Source organism: Poecilia reticulata, chromosome 18 (assembly GCF_904066995.2).
Source record: "Poecilia reticulata chromosome 18, P_reticulata-male-v2, whole genome shotgun sequence".
Lineage (NCBI taxonomy): Eukaryota > Metazoa > Chordata > Actinopteri > Cyprinodontiformes > Poeciliidae > Poecilia > Poecilia reticulata.
In genome coordinates this window covers 28,061,892-28,082,600 of record NC_088847.1, presented here as the reverse complement: position 1 = coordinate 28,082,600, position 20,709 = coordinate 28,061,892, and the positions used below count along the sequence as shown (strand labels likewise).

Here is a 20,709-nt window from a genome sequence, read left to right as displayed (position 1 = left end):
AAAAATTAGGGCTGTGTAGTAATATCGATTTTGCGATATATATCGATATTCATTCGCAAGTATCGTAACATCCAACTGTCACCTTGCTCACTCACTGCTTGCTTCGCCGGGAGAGTGATTCGGTCATCAGGCTCAGAGTGATTCCTTCAGATGTTAAGTGTTAAAAAGGTATCAAACTATTCAGAGCAGGTACTTGGTGAACTTTATTTACTTTACAAATGCATGTAAGCTACAGTTTGTACTGTTTCAATTAGAAGAAACATGTTTTCTCACCACTTCTTTGATTCATTTTGTCCGGCTGTCGACTTTAAGTCTGTGTCCAACCAGAGCCAGGTATTGTGTAGTCGGTGCTTTTAATCAGTTTTCAGTTAAATTAATTAAATCCAACTCTATAACAGTCACAAAATGTCACCAAAATCACCCTGTCCCTCTAAAACCTTTCAGAAAATCGCAAAAGTGTATTGAATTATGTCGTTTGCTGAATATCGCAATATATATCGTATTGTGAGCAGAACGATATACCGCTTCATTTATTGTGTATCGTATCGTATTGTGAGATTATTGTATCACTACAGCCCTATTGTAAATATCACTTAGAAAAATACCTGCAGGATTTTTAATGAAAACTGCTGAGAAAGTTTCAAGTGAAAACGGAGAACCGGGTCAGGAAGCGTCACTGCAGGGTTTCCTCCAGAAAACCTGCTGAAGCTGGTGGTACAGGTCACTGAGGCCGTCCATCAGCGCCTGCTGTGGGTTTGGACCTTGGCTGGCATGATGCTGCCATCACCCAACCGTTCTCCCTCTGAAGAGTTTCACTTCCTTGAACACAGAAAGTTCTCCTGGGTCAGCTGACCTGTTGTTGTGTCTCTGCTCCGTTTTCTCTCAGCTCCAGTGGATCGGGGCAGATTTCTGTTGGTTCTGAACCCGGTTCTGGTTCTGCTGCAGGTTTCTTCCTGTTAGAGGGGAGTTCTTCCTCTCCACAGTCGCCACATGCATGATGAGGGCCTGCTGTGAAGTTCACAACCCGACACAAGCTGTCGCAGGAGTGAATGCTGTAACACTGCATGGGATCTGGTACCAACATTTTAAACTGATTCCATAATAAACTGATTTATTGATAACTGGGATCAACTGGAATCTGTGGCTGAACTGAAAAGACTTTCTGTAAAATGCCTTGACAACATTGTTGTGAATTAACGTTATAAATAAAATTAACTGAATAAATCTGTTTGATTTGAGGTTTGGTGTTTGAATTATGTTTATGTTTAACATTTTGACCACTTTTTATTGGTTGTTTTTGTTTCTGTTCTCTGTATAACTGTTCATCTGTTTGCAGCCATTTTCACCCGTTTAAAATGTTTGTATGTTTTCTGTATTTATAATGTTAACGGCTGTAAACATGGAGTTGGGGGCGCCGCGTATTTAAAGTGACAGAGGCCCTAAAAAAGCTCATTCTGATGCTTACTATAAGCTTCACATGTGTGAAAATCTAGTTTATTTTCATCTTTAAACGTATAACGTGTGATGTCATCATGTCCTGGGTCTTTAGAGACAATCTGATCACGTTCTCATCAGATAACCCGTCTGCTCCAGCAGCTTACTGCAGCTAAACAATATAAACTATTTGAAGCATCTGGTGAAGCTGCAGCTGATAAATGTGCTGATGGATTGTTCTATACGCTGAATGTATACATTTTATCAGACGTTTTCTTCCTCTGCAGGCGCCATCAGGTACATGGATCACTAACTGGGAATTATGTGCTGTATTTACTGTTCAGGTATATTTATATTATATGAAGATGGCTTAGAGCTTTCTGACTTTCACTGATCTGTCATTAGTTGATAACAATCTGATCACAAAAGGCTAATTAACCCTTAACTTTCTCCTAAAACTGTTATGCTTATTGTATGTTACAATATAAAGTAAATCCAGGCCATGTGAGCGGTGGGAATGTTGATAAATTCGACTAAATGTAATATTCTGACTTTGTCTTTGCAGCTTTACACACTGCATAAGGATGTTTAGGTACAAACACTGGTGATTTGATTTACGGTGCCTGACTACAGACACGTCTCTTCCTCCCAATCTGAGAGTGGGTTGATGCAGCGCATTATTGTACTTCATTGTAGGGTTGATAGCTTTTAAACGAGTCCCTGTAGTTCAGAGGTGAGTGGAAATGAACAAACCACAATAACGTAAGAAGAGAGACGCAGAAAAGCTGTGAGAAAAGATATAAAAAGCATCATAAAGGTACTGATATGTTTGTCACTACAAATTCAACTGCATAAAAACTACAGTTTTGTGAACAAATGTGTAAGAATTATTTTTATAGCATTTTGTTTTCAAATAAAATAAAAGTAACTGTGTCCAACTAAGTGTCATTTAGCGGAAGTAAAGACACACTTGTGTAAAGTCGTGATGACGCCCCGCTTCGCCATCACTAGCTGCAGAGGATCACGTTACATTGCTTAGCCAATCAGAGGATCACGTTACATTGCTTAGCCAATCAGAGGATCACGTTACATTGCTTAACTAATCAGAGGATCACGTTACATTGCTGAGCCAATCAGAGGATCACGTTACATTGCTTAACTAATCAGAGGATCACGTTACATTGCTGAGCCAATCAGAGGATCACGTTACATTGCTTAACTAATCAGAGGATCACGTTACATTGCTGAGCCAATCAGAGGATCACGTTACATTGCTTAGCCAATCAGAGGATCACGTTACATTGCTTAACTAATCAGAGGATCACGTTACATTGCTTAGCCAATCAGAGGATCACGTTACATTGCTTAGCCAATCAGAGGATCACGTTACATTGCTTAGCCAATCAGAGGATCACGTTACATTGCTTAGCCAATCAGAGGATCACGTTACATTGCTGAGCCAATCAGAGGATCACGTTACATTGCTTAGCCAATCAGAGGATCACGTTACATTGCTTAACTAATCAGAGGATCACGTTACATTGCTTAGCCAATCAGAGGATCACGTTACATTGCTGAGCCAATCAGAGGATCACGTTACATTGCTTAGCCAATCAGAGGATCACGTTACATTGCTTAGCCAATCAGAGGATCACGTTACATTGCTGAGCCAATCAGAGGATCACGTTACATTGCTTAGCCAATCAGAGGATCACGTTACATTGCTTAGCCAATCAGAGGATCACGTTACATTGCTTAGCCAATCAGAGGATCACGTTACATTGTTTAACCAATCAGAGGATCACGTTACATTGCTTAACTAATCAGAGGATCACGTTACATTGCTGAGCCAATCAGAGGATCACGTTACATTGCTTAGCCAATCAGAGGATCACGTTACATTGCTTAGCCAATCAGAGGATCACGTTACATTGCTGAGCCAATCAGAGGATCACGTTACATTGCTTAGCCAATCAGAGGATCACGTTACATTGCTTAACTAATCAGAGGATCACGTTACATTGCTTAGCCAATCAGAGGATCACGTTACATTGCTTAGCCAATCAGAGGATCACGTTACATTGTTTAGCCAATCAGAGGATCACGTTACATTGTTTAGCCAATCAGAGGATCACGTTACATTGCTGAGCCAATCAGAGCTGCGGAGGAGCCCTGATTGAAGGAGCTCCACTCAGCAGGGATTTGAACTTGTGTTTTTATTTACTTCAGCAAAGCTCACAGTTTTTACCACATTCTGTAGCTTTCGGTGTTCTTCTAAATCTGCTCCTTAGTCGCATCTTTTTGGGGTTGCTACTGCCTCTAGTGGCGTGGGGGTGGTAACACAACTAATATTATTACATTACTAAATCAGAATACCACAGTCTTTATTATTATAAATTTTTCATTCTCTTAAGAATGTAGAGCTAATTAAATGACCTATACAAAACCATAAAGTGGTTCCAGTTTCTCTCGATGGCCAACCTGTTGAAAGTGTGGCATATTTTAAATACCTTGGGTCGTTCCTGGAGAGCCAGCTCAACTTTGCTGAAAACACTGACTATATTTTGAAGAACTGTTCTCAGAGAGACCTGTCCAGGGTGACCCCGCCTCTCGCCCAAAACATTAGCTGGAGATGGGCACCAGCACCCCTCCCGACCCCACTAAGGGGCAAGGGTGCAAGAAAATGGATGGATGGATGGATGGATGGATGGATGGATGGATGGATGTTCTCAGAGACTCTACCTTTTAAGAAGACTTGGTGATCTTGAATTTGGGGGAAAAAAATCTGATTTTATTTATCACTGCAGAAGGGTTCTGTGAATGCGCATATGAAACTGGTGGGTTCGGTACCTGAAAAAAGGTTAAGAATCACTGGTTTAGAGACACACTCAGAGTGAACCCACTCTGAAATGTTTTAGTCTCCAAAATCGATTGGATCTTGTGGTCCGATGAAAAGCGACTCATTACCAGATTTCACTGACAATGTGAACAAAACACAGCATGACTGTTTTCAGATTAAACCCATAGAGAATCTGATGCTGTTCAGTTTCAAGAGACTGAACAGCAGTAAACTGCTGTTCCTATAGAACAGCAGTTTCATGGGAAACTGGTGTTTCCCATGAAACTGCTGTTTCATGTTTGGACGTGGGAGCAGCAGTTTCCCACGTCCATGGGAAACTGCTGCTCCCACGGACGTGACACGTCTCTCTGTCACGTCCATGGGAGACGTAACAGGGCGACGATTTGACAAGATTATCAGATTACATGTAACAAATTGCAACATTTGTTACATTTTCAGTTGGAGCAGTAAAATAAATTAAAAAATACAGAATTATATCGTCAGCATATAGAGTTATTCATCAGGTTTCTCCAGTATTCATACTGCTCTGCTCTCAGGTTTCTGTGTTTTGGGCTGTTTAAACACGTTCGCTCAGAAAATTTTCCATCCATTCATCCATTTTTTTACACCCTTGTCCCTCAGTGGGGTCGGGAGGGTTGCTGGTGCCTCTCCAGCTAACGTTTTGGGCGAGAGGCAGGGTTCACCCTGGACAGGTCGCCAGTCTGTCACACTCAGTAAATTTTGATTGGGGAATAAAATTGCAACATTTGCTAAATTTTCAGCTATTTCAAGTCAAACAAACTAAACCCTTGGAAAAACATATTCCCCTCCTCACCTGTGGTGGCGCTGCACCAAGAACTATTGATAAACAGCGAGTGCAACAAAAATAGATTGGATTTTAGCGGTTGTAGGATTTCTCTTTTGTTTTTGGTAAAAGACCAGAAGACATTTCTCCTGTTAATACAAAACTGGCGTGTTTGTTTTGTATTTAGAGGTTTTCATGTTGTCTCCTTCAGCAGCGCCACCACAGGCGAGGAGGGGAACTGGTTGCTCAAAGGGTTTGGTTTGTTTGACACAGTCTCAACGTGTAAACAAAAATAAAGAAGGTTCAGATTTCCTCCAAATACTACTAAAAGTACATTCTTTCAAAAAAGTTAATCAACTGTATCACCTGGACACCATCACCAACACGACAGTAAAAGTGTGAGCACTTTTATTGATAAATCGGTTGTTTTAATCTAATTTTTGTGCACATCTGCGAGCAGTTCACGGACGTCAGAGTAGGGGGCGCCACTTCTTAATATTTTGGCCCGCAGGAGCGGTTTGATGAGGTGAGGGGGCACGCCGCGCCGGAGGGCGTCCTTCACCACGGGGCTGTTCATCATCATGGCCTCTTCCAGCTGGTTGGTCTCCATGGGGATCTCCTGGTCCATCGACGACGAGAGGCCATCTTGTTCGAACAGGTCTGCCACCAAATCCTTCAGGTCTGTGTAGTTTGACCCGATGGTTTGAAGCCTTTTCTGGACTCTCCTGAGGACGAGGTGCCGAGGCAGGTCCATTCTCAGCGCTTCGCGGACTATCAGGGAGTTTTCTGGAAACGTCCTGGGCGACACGTTGGGGAAGATTACATCTTGGTTTCAGTGAATTTCAGCTGCTCGACATAAACCTGCTGGGGTTTGTGTTTTTCCTACCGATGTGTGGTTTCTAAAGAGTCACAGCTCTTTCCAAAATGGACATTGGAGGTTTGGCTTGCATCCTGTATGTGAGGAAACAAATACCCTCCAACAGCAAAATTCAAACAAATGGTTTTGAGCTGATATGATGTGGAGTTTCCTCACCATTAAACGGATGCACATCAACGCTTGTGTCAGCTGGGAGGATTTTGGCAAAGGGGTTTGAGAGTTTGGTTGCATTGAGCTAGACGAACTAAAAGAGAAAACCTGCAGATTATGTTGAAATAAATCAACAAAGAATGTTTTTACCACTCAAAAATATACAATTATATCATCAGCATAAAGAGGTAAGTGATGAATCCCTCAAGGTTTCTTGAGCATTTATACCACTCAGCTTTCAGGTGCTCACACTGCATAAAAACCCAAATCGAAGTATTTTTGGTCAAGTTTCTATTGCAAATATCTTAATACACTTGAAACTAACTTAAAAGAAACTTTTTAGCAAGATATAGGAGATTGTTTTCAGTCAATAATTCTTCAATATTGATAAAATTGACTGTTTCTGCTGGCAGATTATTTCACTTATAACCTGACATTTTCCCATGTAATAAGCAAAGTAACATGGGAAAACATTAATATGCCTTAATGTTTTCATCAATATTAAGGAACTATTGACTTACAAAAAATTTCTATATCTTGCTAAAATGTTAATTGTAAGTTAGTTTTGTCTCATTTCAAATTTGCTGTAGAAACTGGAGCAATAATACTTGTGTTTGTTGCAGTGTGTATTTTCACATCTGATAGTAGACTCGGTTTAATTAGAGACCAAAACCGCAACATTTGTTAAATTTTCAGCTGATGTGTTAAACCAACCAACCAACCAAATTGAAAAACCTGTTCCCCTCCTAGCCTGGGGGGGGCGCTGCACCAAAAACCACAGAAGAAAATGATACGAAAACATGTGAAGAAGACACTGAACGGAACTTCCTTCTTTATTAAATAAAAATGGAATAGCTACAGATTTAGTGGTTGTAGGATTTCACTTTTGAAAAAAACAAGAAGGATTTAACTAAAGAGTCATTTCCAAGCGCTGGCTCGCGTTTGTTTTGGTTGTTTTTACCCAGAATGCCCTGCGTTATAGTAAAATTCCGGTTAATGGCTCTTGAGCCACAGTGCTCTGCTTTCTACTCTCATTTGTTTTGAATAGAAAATTAAATTTGGTTAAATTTTGTTTTTCACATTTAGAATAGTAAAAATGAAAAACTTTGAAAAAAATTATGTTGTTCCCCTGTGATGTCACTGACCAAATATAGCAGATCAATACTGATCACAACATTTGAGATATGTTTTTATTTTACATATATCTTACCGTTTATATTTATTCTCTTTTGTTTTACAAGTGGAGTCATTTTCAACATTAAAAGGAAGTAAAACCACATTTAAATTTCTATTCTCCTCTTTTTGACAAAAAAGAAAAAATGGCTTCATCGTCATTTCTTTTTTCTTATTTGTAACTAAAAATCAAACAACTGTTATAAAATTCCATCTATATCCTGTTAAATCATATATTTTTTGTCAATAGTTGAGCCATTTTATAATTGAAAATATCTACAACTCAAATATAAACTGTTCTGCAAAATAAATTTTTACTGAGGATTTAAACATCTGTTATTAGCATAACTATTAATGTAAACATGATGCCAATTAAAAGCCTAATTATCTGCACTAATTAAGCCATACGGTTGTTTTGGGCGTAATTTGGAGATAAATGACATCACACATAGAGCTCCTCTGGTTATGCTGTTAACCTAATCCTTAAATCGTGAACATGTTTATTATTTATCAGATACAAAAACAAAAACAAAAGGTCATCTGGACTTAATTAGGCACAAACGGCCTAAATAAATTCAGTTTAACTGAAATAAGGCGTTTTTCATCTCCTCCAGCCTACAATATTTTGAAAGCAATCTTATAATTATTTTTATTTATGGTGGAACAGCCCAGATAATTTTATTAATTCCTGAAAAATACTCAACTAACAAACAAGTTAAAACAAAAACCTGAAACTGGTTAGAAACTGAGCAGAGCCAGAAATATTGAGTGCAATTTTACTGCAAAAAATTAAAAAAATTAAACCGTTAAAATTCAATTTAAATTTGATTTCCTTTCCATAGAGGCAGATCTCAACTAAAAAAAACTTTTTGAAAAAGTGACAAAACGACTGCCTTTACTTTTAAATCTAACTGCAGCAGAACAGAAGAATAGCATTTATTTACAAACATTAAACCAAAAGCAGGTGAATATGTTTCACCTGCATTTAGTTAAAAATAAAACTCATGAATATTTCTGTCATTTCCCACATTAAACTCAAACTTTCCTGTGTGAAAACACTGTGATTGTTTCGCAGGTTTAGTGTTCAGAATCATTCAGATTATCTCCAGTTTTCCTACCTGATTTTAGTAGATTCAACATGAAAACAGCAAAATCTCACAACAAACTGAAGCCAAGAGCTGCAGAAGCTGCAGAACCAGAACCAGAACCGCTGACAGCGCCGCTGTGACTTCATAGGAACGTCAGAATGTTCTGTAGAAACTGCTGAGAAAAAATAAACAAATTGTTTTGATTTAAATCAAAACCTCCTAATATCTCAATGTTTCAACTACAATTTTAACATCAATAAGAAAGAAAGAGATGAAACACATGAACTACATCAAAGCATTTGTACAGATGTAAGAACCACATAAAAGGAAAAGCTTAAAATAAAAAGAAATCTTTAACATCTATTCACACAAAATAATAAACAATAATGTTTTGATATAAAACTAATGTTATCAATTAATCTATTACCTATTCGGACTATTAATCAATTTATTCATCTAACCAGTTAAGCTAATTTTACACAATATCAGAAGTACATAAAAATACAAATAAATAAATAATTAAATTACATTTTTAAATAGGAGAATAAACATTTTATGGCCTAAAATGCAATAACGGCGCTCCTTTAGTGAATGTTTGATTATTTGTAGCAAATAATCTACAGTTTAGTTTAAATCTACAGTTAAAAATACTTTTAACATCAACATGTCAATAACTGATTAATAATTATACAGCAAAAGGTGATTAATAGGAGGTTTTGTAAAAAATAATTACAGAATATGAACCAGGTGATTCTAAAATGATTAACTGATTACTAAATTAGTTGAGGATTATCTCAGTAATCGATTTAACACGATTGATCATTTTAGCCCTATTTAGTTGTCATAAAAAGTTATAAAAGTGTTAGAAAAATATATATATTTTAAAAACATATTAACAATAACAATCGTGATAAACAAAAACAACACTGTGCAGTTATTGGACTAGAAACATTGTTCAGGATGTGCAACCGAGAAGAATGACTTTATATAATAAATATGCATGTATACTGAATTTTAAAAAACACAACGCAACGTTTTATTTTGTCAAGATACTTTAATGTCCTAATCAAAGTTCAACATAATGAAAAGACCTGTGAAAAACTAAAATGTCTCCAGTGAAGGATGTTAAAGAATAAATAGTTTTATTTTTTGCTGTGAAATCAGGTCAGATTCATCTAAAATTAAAATTATTTCACAGTAATTTGTTGGTCTCCCTCAGTTTCATGTTGACGGGCGTCATTAGGGTTTCTTTGTGTTTGATGTGTGTGTGTGTGTGTGTGTGTGTGTGTGTGTGTGTGTGTGTGTGTGTGTGTGTGTGTGTGTCTGTAGTCGTATCAGATTGTAGCCAGGTGTTTGTCGCTGAGCAGCCGAGCATAAACGGCTCGGCTAATGAAGAAGGAGAGGCCAGACGTCATGGATCAGAAGAAGAAGAAGAAGAGGGGAGCCTCCAGTGAGAGGTCAGGTCGGTCTATATTTAGATGCAGAATAAAAACGTTTCACCAACTTAAATTCACGTTTGTTTGGAGGAAGAGGAGCAGCAGGAACCTTCAACCAACTCAAGGTGAGACTTTATTCATCTTTTATGTCAGAGAAAGTTTGTAACTTTAAAGCTGCTGTGTTATTATTGTTTTTTTCCCCAGTTTTATAAACATTTTTACCAGTTCTTACATTTTCTCTGATCTTTAGCAGCAAAAGTCAAAGGTCAGCGGACGTTGGTCTCAGCAAAAAGACAGAATGTAGCATAAATATTTAAAAGCGTTTTGTACAAAAGGTTTTCAATTTGAACTGATGGTGCAATTAAAAACATGAAGCATGAAAGAAGCTGATTAATTATTTATATTATTATGAGAACCAATAACTGCGGCTGGATGCATTATTGATCAGGACCGATAATGAAGCTGCTGAGTTTGGCATGGCAAGGTTCAAAATGGGAGAAAAATTTGATTAAAAACAACTTTTTATTTTCATAAACTGAAGGTAAAACCAGTAAAATAAGGAAGATGTGGGGAAATAATAAGAACAAATAAGAGCATAAAAGGAGGGTTTATTGATACGGTACAGTAACAAAGAATAAGAATAAAATACTTACGAGTAAAAACTTACTTGTGAGTTAATTTTGCCTTATTTCAAAATATTTACACCAGAAACTAGACAAAAATACTTGGTAATATTTGGTATTTTTGCATTTTGTACTATGTAAAATCAAAAAAAAATGTAGCTTTAGATCATGTTGTGATATTATTTCTTCATCAAAAACAAAACTGGATTCTTTCATGCATGTTTGAGAAACCCTTTAATCTCCATGGCAACCATTTAGTTGTTGAAAACGCCTGGGGGGACCTAGCTCCGCCTTAGAGGCGCAGCTCCATTTTTATAACGACTGAAGGTAAAATTGTGCTATGAAATGAAACCATGTGCCTGGAAAACACATCATACTGCCCCTTTTAGGGTCCGCTCTGTAGTTGATATGAAATTCCCTAAACTTCCTGTTTTGTCACTTCCTGTTTTGTCACTTCCTGTCCTCCAGATGTCGTGGCGCTCGTCTTTCCGATGCTCAAAGTTTCGCTACGTCTTCGGGAAGCCAGCGACCAAGGAGCACAGCTACGACGGAGTGCCAATCACAAGAAGCGTCCATGACAACCACTACTGCTCGGCCAATCCCTGCTTCATCGCCATGGTGACGGAGTGTGCCGGGGGCGGGGCCTTCCTAGTCCTGCCCATTCATTGTGTATGTAGGTCAAACTCGGGTGATTTCCAACCAACACAACAATCATTTAACTGCTACTTATTAAACTGACAAGTCCTTGAAGACCTTTTGTCTGTCTAATGTCCAAAGAAAACTAAACAAGCTAAACTTTTGGTTAGAACATTTTAAATAATTAGTTTAATTTAACAAAGTCCTCCATTATTTTAAAATGTCTTCCAGTTGGGAAGAGTAGACCCTCACTATCCGAGGGTTTGTGGTCACAGCGGCCAAGTCCTGGACGTCAAATGGAATCCATTTAACGATTATTGTATTGCCTCGTGCTCTGAAGACTGCACCGTAAGCAGCCATGTTTTACTTTGTGTTCATTCACATTTAAAAACCTTCCAAAGTTTATTTTATGGTTAAACCTAAAATCAAGGTCAGCTGAAATTACAACATGATTATGTGTCTGTACGCAGGTGAAGATTTGGGATATTCCGGTTTGTGGGGTCCAACAGAACCTCACCAAGGCCAGGAAGACTCTGACGGGTCACAGCAGGAGGGTGGCTATCATTGAGTGGCATCCAACTGCTGAGAACCTGCTGCTCAGCTCGGGCTACGACTACAAGGTCAGGCGCCTCTTTAGGCAGTGACATTTCTATATGGATCAACAACATTTATTCAAAAAACAATAAAACCTGGATGGTTTCCATACCATCATTGACATAAAACAACTGGGAACAGCAATTTCCCAATTTAACCTGCTAATTTGGAGTTGCTAATCAGAAGTGTGTCTGAAAATTAGCCTAAAAAACTGGACTGGTGTTGAAGGGATTGTGTGTTTTTTATTTGGCTCCACAGCACAACATTACAGACCCAGTTATGATTACACTTCTTTTCTGAACTTGACTTGATTTGGATGAACAAAATTAGCTTCAGCTTGCAGCTAATACCAGCTAGCATTAGCTGCTAGCTTCATTTGTAGATCATCCTTATGTATGATGATGCTGTTAGTCGTTCATACTCGCTTTTAAGGTTTGCCAACTAGTTTATGTAATCAGTTAAACTAAAACACACTAATCGGCTAAACTAAAACACAAATACACAATTAATAAGGCTACAGTCGCTCATCAGGCAAGTGTGACCCAAATCTGGCTTTTTGTGCACAACTGCAACCCATATTCAACTTTTTCACGGTGGTCTTTCCCCCAAAAATTAGATTTGTGCCACTTCCATTTGTGGTACTGAATCTTAAATGTATCCAACACGGCAGCAAAACGCTGCTGATATTCCGCTGATGATGGAAAAAACAATTTCGCAATTTGCAGTGTTTCCATTAAATAAATGAAAAAACCACAATTAAAATCAAACTTTGTTTGTTCAGAAACTTTTTCTTGAAACCTTCTCCAGGTTCTCCTCTGGGATGTGTCCCATTCCGGTTCTGTGATCAGACACCCGGTCCGAGTGGTCCTGATGCCCGTCCACCATCGCTACCCGTCCGAGGCGCTGCTGCTGTCCGTCAGCTTCAACAGCGACGGCAGCAGGCTGGCGGTCACGTCTAAAGACAGGCGGATTCGGGTTCTGGAGCCGCGGACCGGGAAGATCCTACAGGTGGTTTTTTAAAGAGCTTTTTTGTGTTGGATTGTATATCAATTGGTGGAACTGGTAATCATGTTACTATTTGGTTTTACAGGTTTCCAGCAACAAGACACACAGGGCTAACAAGGTTCTGTACATCAGAGGGTTGAAGATGCTCCTGTCCACTGGAAGCTCGCCCTGGAACCACAGACAGATCATCCTCTGGGACCCAGTAAGACTTTATTTTAAAACCAGCAGCTAAATTTAGTTTAGGGATCAGCTGGGGGGGAAATTGTAACATTTATGTTTACATTTTCAGCTGCTGGAGTTCACTTTCACACTGCGAGTCAAACCAACTAAACCTTTTGAAAAACCTGTTCCCCTCCTCGCCTGTGGAGGCGCTGCACCAAAAACCACTGAAGGAAACCATTTGAAAACCTCTTAAAAACGACCTGAGAGCAACTTCCCTCTTTGCAAAATGTAAACAAAAATGGAGTAGCGTCCGATTTTAGAGGATGGAGGAATTTTCTTGTCTTCTGTAAAAGACCACGAGTCGTTTCCCCCGCTAGCGTTAGCCTAGCATGTTTGTTTTGGTTGAATACTCATCTACCGATCTAGATCAGGAGGATCTAGATTATATACTCCAGCTTTTTTTTGCTCTTGTCTTTGGTTTATTTTGTTTGTATTTCCTTTTAATTCATGTAAAGCACTTTGAATTGCCTTGTTGCTGAAAATGTGCTTTATAAATAAATGTAACTTAATTTAAAATGAATTAAACAGGGTTGGTGTGGATGAAGCCTCAGTCATGTTAGAAAGTGAAGCTATTTGTAACACTAATACCAGGCAAGATTCAGTCCAAAACAGGAAGTAAATTATCCCTTTATAGGTCTGTTTGCATTCTAGTACTAAAATTTCCCAGTTGTGTTTTCTATAGTTAAAACCTAAAGCATCTTTTTGACCTTTTCTATGTGCAGGAGGATTTATCGGAGCCTCTGTATGAAGAAGATCTGGACGGATCTGCAGGCGTTCTCTTCCCGTTCTACGACCCTGATACACAGATGCTCTACTTGGCTGGAAAGGTTTGAAAAATGATAATTAAATCCAGAATAATTAATGTAACATGTCGGGTCTGAGCACTAAAATGTTTTCCTAGTTCAGTAAAATGTTATTTACCAATTGTTGGTCCTGTGATGTTTACAAGGTTTTTGGTCTAAATTGGCAATCAGTACTTCTGATTGGTTTCTGATAGTAATATTTGCCTCTAAATACTTTAGCATTCAAAACAGCAGCAATCATTTTTGGCATTAATGTTGTTGTTGTGTTTTAGGGGGACGGGAACATCAGATACTACGAGCTGAGCTCTGAGAAACCCTACATCAGCTTCCTGATGGAGTACAGGTCGCTGCTGCCACAGAAAGGCCTGGGTTGGTTTATCACACCCAACACAACTATTTAAATCACTTAAAATGGAGAAAACTAGTTCAGTTTGAGAAAGTGCTGAACATAAAGGAGCCTATGTAGATTTTGAATATAGTGGAAGTAAAAATTGGGGACAGACAAATTAGTTTGATTTGCTAAAATCCTTGTTAAATGATGTTTTAACTAAAACTCTGAGGTGTGAGAATCCTTGTTAAATGGCGTTTTAACTAAAACTCTGAGGTATGACACGTTTAATTGAAGTCCTACAAGGCGTGAGGGTTTTAATGTTTTCATCTTTTGTCTTTCTAAATGTTTATTCACTGTCACAAGCTGCTTTTATTTTAATGATGTAAAGCACTTTGAAATGCCTTGCTGCTCAAATGTGCTATACAAATAAAATTTGATTGATGGATTGATAAAAGGAACTAAAAAACAGAGATTGGGCAATACAAACTAAAAACAATTTGGATTATGAAACACTAAACCATGAGAAAATATTCAGGATTCATGCTAACCGATTCAATGCTAACTAGCTTTGGTTTAGCTTTAGCTCTAAAGCCATTTCAAGGGCCACAAATGGCCCCCGGGCCACACTTTGGACACGTTCTCTGACGAAGTTAAAGCAGTGAGAGCTACTAACAATGGAAGAGCTCAGATTAAATCTGCTGGGCAACATTTCAGATTTCTGTTGTGATTTCAGGTGTGATGCCGAAACGCGGCCTGGATGTGAGCGTGTGTGAGATTTTCCGCTTTTACCGGCTGATTGCCGTCAAAGACCTGGTAGAGCCTCTGTCGATGATCATACCGCGCAAACAGGTATTGATCATCGTTGTTTCGTTGTTATTATTGGTGACATCAGCTGATGAGGTGAGGTTTTCTGTTCCAGTCGGAGGTTTTCCAGGAGGATTTGTATCCGATGACGGCTGGAAACCAGGCAGCTTTAACGGCTCAGGAGTGGCTGCTGGGCATCAACAGGGGTATTTAGCCCTCACAAACATCTCAGTGGTCACAGACGGTCAGGGAAATATCAGCGGCTAGCAGGGCTCTCTTCTCCTCCTCAGGCCCGGTGCTGATGTCCTTGAGGCCGGAGGCTCATGTGGAAAACCCGTACGCTGAAATTCCTGCGGATAAAAACCACTTGAAGCAGCTGAGCGCCGTCAGGTTCCAGACAAACACAAACCTGGACTTTATGGAAAAGGTGCGCAGATACGTTTAGCCACAAGACACTGAGAGGCGCAGGACGGAGCATCAGGGCCATGCTGAGAAAAACACAATGATGAGAATAATAAGAGAACAAAGAGAATATGAGAATGAAATCATACTACGAGAAAGTTGTACAAGAATTTTACAAGATTAAAGTTATAGTATTTTTAGAATAAAATCAACATTATTTGGATAAAGTTGTGATATTATGAATTTATTCTCGTAGAAAAAGAATCTTTATTTTCATCTATAGGTTTTTCTCAAAAAATTAGCATATTGTGATAAAGTTCATTATTTTCCATAATGTAATGATAAAAATTAAACTCATATATTTTAGATTCATTGCACACCAACTGAAATATTTCAGGTCTTTTATTGTTTTAATACTGATGATTTTGGCACAACACAAAATTCCCATCTCAAAAAATTAGCATTAGCATCTTTTTGACCTGAATTCCTGTAAAACAAGATGGCCGCCGTGGAGCGCTCACGTCAATCTGAACTATGGAAACCAAAGGGGAAAAAAAATCCAGATTTTCCAAAAACGTCATCTTTAAGAACCCAAAAATCTGATTAATCGATAAAAACAATTGCGATGACTTTAATTTCTGGTTGCGTAAACGTCTCCACTTGGTTTTGTTTCATTGTTTTCAGGCTTTCCTGGAGGAGCAGCTGGCCTATCAGGACGCCAAATACCCCAGAGAGCTGAGCGACCTGTCGGGCTGGCAGCCGGACGAGACCGACAGTCCGCTGTGGTCGTACCGCTGCACGCCTCACTGCCGCGAACCGGCCGAGAAACCGCCGCCGACAACCGAGAGCGAGGTCCGACAGAACCGCAGATTCATAATGAAAGACGACGTTCCTAAAACTGTCAGAATGACAAACTCTCTGCTTCAGCTCCTGCAGGCATTTTACAAACAACAAGACGAGATCAGAGGCTTGAAGGAGGAGCTGCATCAGAAAGAGGCCGGTTCAAAAACAGAAAATGGTTTTATAGTTTATAAAGACGGATGAAAAAACGAGTTTTCACCTTGTGGAAGTTTGTTTGACAGGTTAAGAAAATGAGCGTTTTTCTTGGTCAAAAATATTTAATTTTATGAGAAAAATTAATAAAAATAAAATTTGGTTGACATTTATACCATATTCTGAGTAAATCTGACAAAATAGAACAAAGGCATACAATATTTTTGTTACAGTTATCATAACATCAAGTTCTAGAAACTACGAATATTACACAACTTTAGCTTTAGCTAGTAAGCTAAAGTTGTGGAATGTTTTTAACTAGCTAGCTTAAGCTAGCATTAGCAGAACTTGATTAGCACATAAATATCTGTAAAACAATTTGGTTTGATTCCAAAAGAAACTTTTTGTCCAACGTGAACATTTAAATTACACAGGATTAACTAAAAACATTAAAATGATTGTGAATAAGTTTCATAATTTACTAACATGCTAACAGGATATTTGTTATAAAATGTCTTCCAGAAACATGCTAACTTAGCGAGGTAAGCTAACGTTTTTGCATTAGTTTTTCTATTGCAGCAAACAGGAATTTATTTCAGTGTTTATTGGTTGACATTAAATTTAGAGAAGTTAAGAATATAAATAGTTACTTTTGATTAATTAAGCATTTAGTTGCATATTAAATAGTATCAATTTGTTAATAATTGATCTTTGATGATCACAAGAAGCTTTTTATTTGTAGGTCCAGCAGCGATCAACACAAAGTTTAGACTCTTTATAAAAAGGAAAAAACTTTGAATGAAACGATTCTGACTGGTTGTTTCCATCCTGCAGGTGAGAATCACTAAACTGGAGCTGGAGATAAAGAACCGGAGCCACCTGAGGGCCACCTGAGGCCCACCTGAGGGCCACCTGAGGCCCACCTGATGGCCACCTGAGGGCCACCTGAGGGCCACCTGATGGCCACCTGATGGCCACCTGAGGGCCACCTGAGGGCCACCTGATGGCCACCTGATGGCCACCTGATGGCCACCTGAGGGCCACCTGATGGCCACCTGAGGGCCACCTGAGGCCCACCTGATGGCCACCTGAGGCCCACCTGATGGCCACCTGAGGCCCACCTGATGGCCACCTGAGGGCCACCTGATGGCCACCTGAGGCCCACCTGAGGCCCACCTGAGGGCCACCTGATGGCCACCTGAGGCCCACCTGAGGGCCACCTGAGGCCCACCTGATGGCCACCTGAGGCCCACCTGAGGCCCACCTGATGGCCACCTGATGGCCACCTGAGGGCCACCTGAGGGCCACCTGAGGCCCACCTGAGGGCCACCCGATGGCCACCTGAGGGCCACCCGATGGCCACCTGAGGCCCACCTGATGGCCACCTGAGGCCCACCTGATGGCCACCTGAGGGCCACCTGATGGCCACCTGAGGCCCACCTGATGGCCACCTGATGGCCACCTGAGGCCCACCTGATGGCCACCTGAGGCCCACCTGATGGCCACCTGAGGCCCACCTGATGGCCACCTGAGGCCCACCTGAGGCCCACCTGAGGGCCACCTGAGGCCCACCTGAGGGCCACCTGAGGGCCACCTGATGGCCACCTGATGGCCACCTGAGGCCCACCTGATGGCCACCTGAGGCCCACCTGATGGCCACCTGAGGGCCACCTGAGGGCCACCTGATGGCCACCTGAGGGCCACCTGAGGGCCACCTGATGGCCACCTGATGGCCACCTGAGGGCCACCTGAGGCCCACCTGATGGCCACCTGAGGCCCACCTGATGGCCACCTGAGGGCCACCTGAGGGCCACCTGATGGCCACCTGAGGCCCACCTGATGGCCACCTGAGGGCCACCTGAGGGCCACCTGATGGCCACCTGAGGGCCACCTGATGGCCACCTGATGGCCACCTGATGGCCACCTGAGGCCCACCCGATGGCCACCTGAGGGCCACCTGATGGCCACCTGAGGCCCACCTGAGGCCCACCTGAGGGCCACCTGAGGCCCACCTGAGGCCCACCTGATGGCCACCTGAGGCCCACCTGAGGCCCACCCGATGGCCACCTGAGGCCCACCTGATGGCCACCTGATGGCCACCTGAGGCCCACCTGAGGGCCACCTGATGGCCACCTGAGGGCCACCTGAGGCCCACCTGAGGCCCACCTGATGGCCACCTGAGGGCCACCTGATGGCCACCTGATGGCCACCTGAGGGCCACCCGATGGCCACCTGAGGGCCACCTGATGGCCACCTGATGGCCACCTGAGGCCCACCTGAGGCCCACCTGATGGCCACCTGAGGGCCACCTGATGTCACCTGATGGCCACCTGATGACCACCTCAGGCCCAACAACATGGAAGCTGCTTCACTTTTGCTCTGGAAACAAAGAACTGCTCAATTTATCTACATAAAACAGCGGAAATAAAATTAAAACTTGATCATTAAATGAAACGAATAGCCAGAAAACATCAGTATTTAATGTATGTTTGTACTAAATGTTATAAACTGGTGACTCTTCACTCTGGACGTTTTCTAATGCAACAAAGTTACATCTTGGTGACGAATCCTGAATTTCACAGCCCTGTGCAAAGCACAAACTTCTTTACTGTAAACATTAGAAACAATCTGGGTAAAGCTGAGCAACTATAAGCATCAGTGAAACCTGAGGCTCATCTGAGAGAAATGATTAAATCGGAAAAACAAATGAGAAAGAAATGCATAAAGCCATAAAGAGAGAGCTGAGCCAAAAAGCGAAGCTCTCGATTTACCGGTCGATCTACGTTCCCACCCTCATCTATGGTCATGAGCTTTGGGTCATGACCGAAAGAACGAGATCACGGATACAAGCGGCTGAAATGGGTTTCCTCCTCCGCAGGGTGGCTGGGCTCTCCCTTAGAGAGAGAAGCTCGGTCATCCGGGAGGGACTCAGAGTAGAGCCGCTGCTCCTCCACGTCGAGAGGAGCCAGTTGAGGCTCAGGCATCTGGTCAGGATGGACGCCTCCCTGGTGAGGAGATCATGTCCCACCGGGAGGAGGGGAGACCCAGGACACGCTGGAGGGACGATGTCTCTCTATGGCCTGGGAACGCCTTGGGATTCCCCCGGAGGAGCTGGAAGAAGTGGCTGGGGAGGGAAGTCTGGGTCTCCCTTCTGAAGCTGCTGCCCCCGTGACCCGACCCCGGATAAGAGGAAGAAAATGGATGGATGGATGGATGGAGTCCAAAAACATGACTGTCGGGTTAATTGGCCTCTCCAAATTGCCCCTAGGTGTGAGTGTGTGTGTGTGTGCATGGTTGTGTGTCTCTGTGTTGCCCTGTGACAGACTGGTGACCTGTCCAGGTGACCCCGCCTCTCGCCCGAAACGATAGCTGGAGAGGCAGCAGCAACCCTCCTGACCCCACTGAGGGACAAGGGTGCAAGAAAATGGATGTAATAATTTGCAATTTGTTGAAAATAATGAGAAGCTGCTGCTAAAAACCTGATGCTAAACGTTGATTAAACCAGTTTAATCAACAGATCAAATCAAATTTTGAATTTATAACGATTAAACATTTGAAAATTCTACCATTTTGAGTTTACAGCTTGTATTTAGTTGGACTTTGAATCGTTTTTTATGGTTATTGACTTGAATTCAAATAAAGGCGACTTTTAGAAAAGTGTTTTCTGTCATTTGTTAATTTATTTGTAGGAAAGGTTAGAGAAGAAAAATATGTAATAAAATATGAAAAAGGAAAATCTTACAGGTTAGATTTTAACCCATATTGTTGTTGAATAAACCAGATTGAGAAATTTTCATTTCCTGCTAAAAACGTTGATTTGTTGCCCCCTTGTGGACAAACGTCACAACTACAAGTTAGAGAAAATTTATTCTGTAACTTTTTATAATATATATAAGACAACATGAGGGTCATTTCATAGTAAAATAGATTTCCACCAAAAAATCTTCAATTAAAAAGTACTTTATTGATCCCAAAGGGAAATTAAATGTAATTCATTAATTCAGATTCTTCAGTTGTATTTTTTTGGAAAAAAAGGAAATTTCTGAGTTTAGAATCTCTAAAATCTCAAATTTTAAGATTTCCACGTGAAAATTTTTTAACTTTTGAAACTCAAACCTTTTTGGTTTTTTCTAGAATTTCTTTTAGTTTAAGAAATTTGGGGGTAAATTTCTGTTTCAAACAGAAAATTTTCAGCTTTTAAAACTGAAATTCCAATTTTTTTGTAGAAAATTTTGACTTTTTAAACTCAGAAATTTGACAAAAAAATATGAAATTATAAGTTTCTCGTTTTTTTCTAGAAAATTACAGAAATATTTTGCAGAACTTTAAATTTTTTTCCCCTTTAGTGGAATAAACTATATTTTAATAGTCTGCCACTGTTAAATACAACTTTGGTGTAGAAATTTCCCAATAGCAGTTTAAGAGAAACATTTTTTATTGGTAATTTTTTAGTCTAAATTGTGAATTCAGAAAGAAGACGTGAAGAGACACCAG

The 20,709-nt window shown here is 40.5% G+C and overlaps 2 protein-coding genes across 3 annotated transcripts; one reads left to right on the top strand and one right to left on the bottom strand.

The window, feature by feature from the left end:
- Positions 1–5,469: 5,469 nt before the first annotated feature.
- Positions 5,470–8,519, bottom strand: LOC145548842 (uncharacterized). 2 transcript variants are annotated; one of them, XM_081599888.1, is made up of 4 exons: positions 8,397–8,519; positions 6,112–6,213; positions 5,965–6,029; positions 5,470–5,875 (listed from the first exon to the last, which is right to left on the bottom strand). In XM_081599888.1, the coding sequence occupies exons 2-4, from the start codon at positions 6,184–6,186 to the stop codon at positions 5,512–5,514; spliced, it is 504 nt and encodes a 167-aa protein (XP_081456014.1). In that variant the 5' UTR covers positions 6,187–6,213; positions 8,397–8,519; the 3' UTR covers positions 5,470–5,511. The 2 variants fall into 2 exon arrangements, with proteins under 2 accessions (XP_081456014.1, XP_081456013.1); XM_081599887.1 differs by having other exon boundaries at positions 6,112–6,199.
- Positions 8,520–9,611: 1,092 nt separating this feature from the next.
- Positions 9,612–17,150, top strand: LOC103480857 (coronin-2A-like). Its single transcript, XM_008436056.3, has 13 exons — positions 9,612–9,927; positions 10,894–11,094; positions 11,293–11,409; positions 11,532–11,681; positions 12,463–12,663; positions 12,746–12,862; positions 13,605–13,709; positions 13,958–14,054; positions 14,750–14,865; positions 14,936–15,026; positions 15,111–15,247; positions 15,907–16,074; positions 16,150–17,150. Exons 2-13 carry the CDS (start codon positions 10,894–10,896, stop codon positions 16,264–16,266), a joined length of 1,617 nt encoding a protein of 538 aa, XP_008434278.1. The 5' UTR covers positions 9,612–9,927; the 3' UTR covers positions 16,267–17,150.
- Positions 17,151–20,709: the final 3,559 nt, after the last annotated feature.

What these genes read in the sequence shown, in the direction of transcription:
- LOC145548842 (XM_081599887.1), bottom strand. Translation starts at nt 8,512, where the DNA reads ATGAAGTCACAGCGGCGCTGTCAGCGGTTCTGGTTCTGGTTCTGCAGC. An exon ending in GTTGAATCTACTAAAATCAG is followed by an intron (nt 6,200 to 8,396) that starts GTAGGAAAACTG and finishes TTTCTCTTTTAG; the next exon opens with TTCGTCTAGCTCAATGCAAC. An exon ending in TGATGTGCATCCGTTTAATG is followed by an intron (nt 6,030 to 6,111) that starts GTGAGGAAACTC and finishes CCTCACATACAG; the next exon opens with GATGCAAGCCAAACCTCCAA.
- LOC103480857 (XM_008436056.3), top strand. Translation starts at nt 10,894, where the DNA reads ATGTCGTGGCGCTCGTCTTTCCGATGCTCAAAGTTTCGCTACGTCTTC. An exon ending in AGATCATCCTCTGGGACCCA is followed by an intron (nt 12,863 to 13,604) that starts GTAAGACTTTAT and finishes TTCTATGTGCAG; the next exon opens with GAGGATTTATCGGAGCCTCT. An exon ending in TGCTCTACTTGGCTGGAAAG is followed by an intron (nt 13,710 to 13,957) that starts GTTTGAAAAATG and finishes GTTGTGTTTTAG; the next exon opens with GGGGACGGGAACATCAGATA.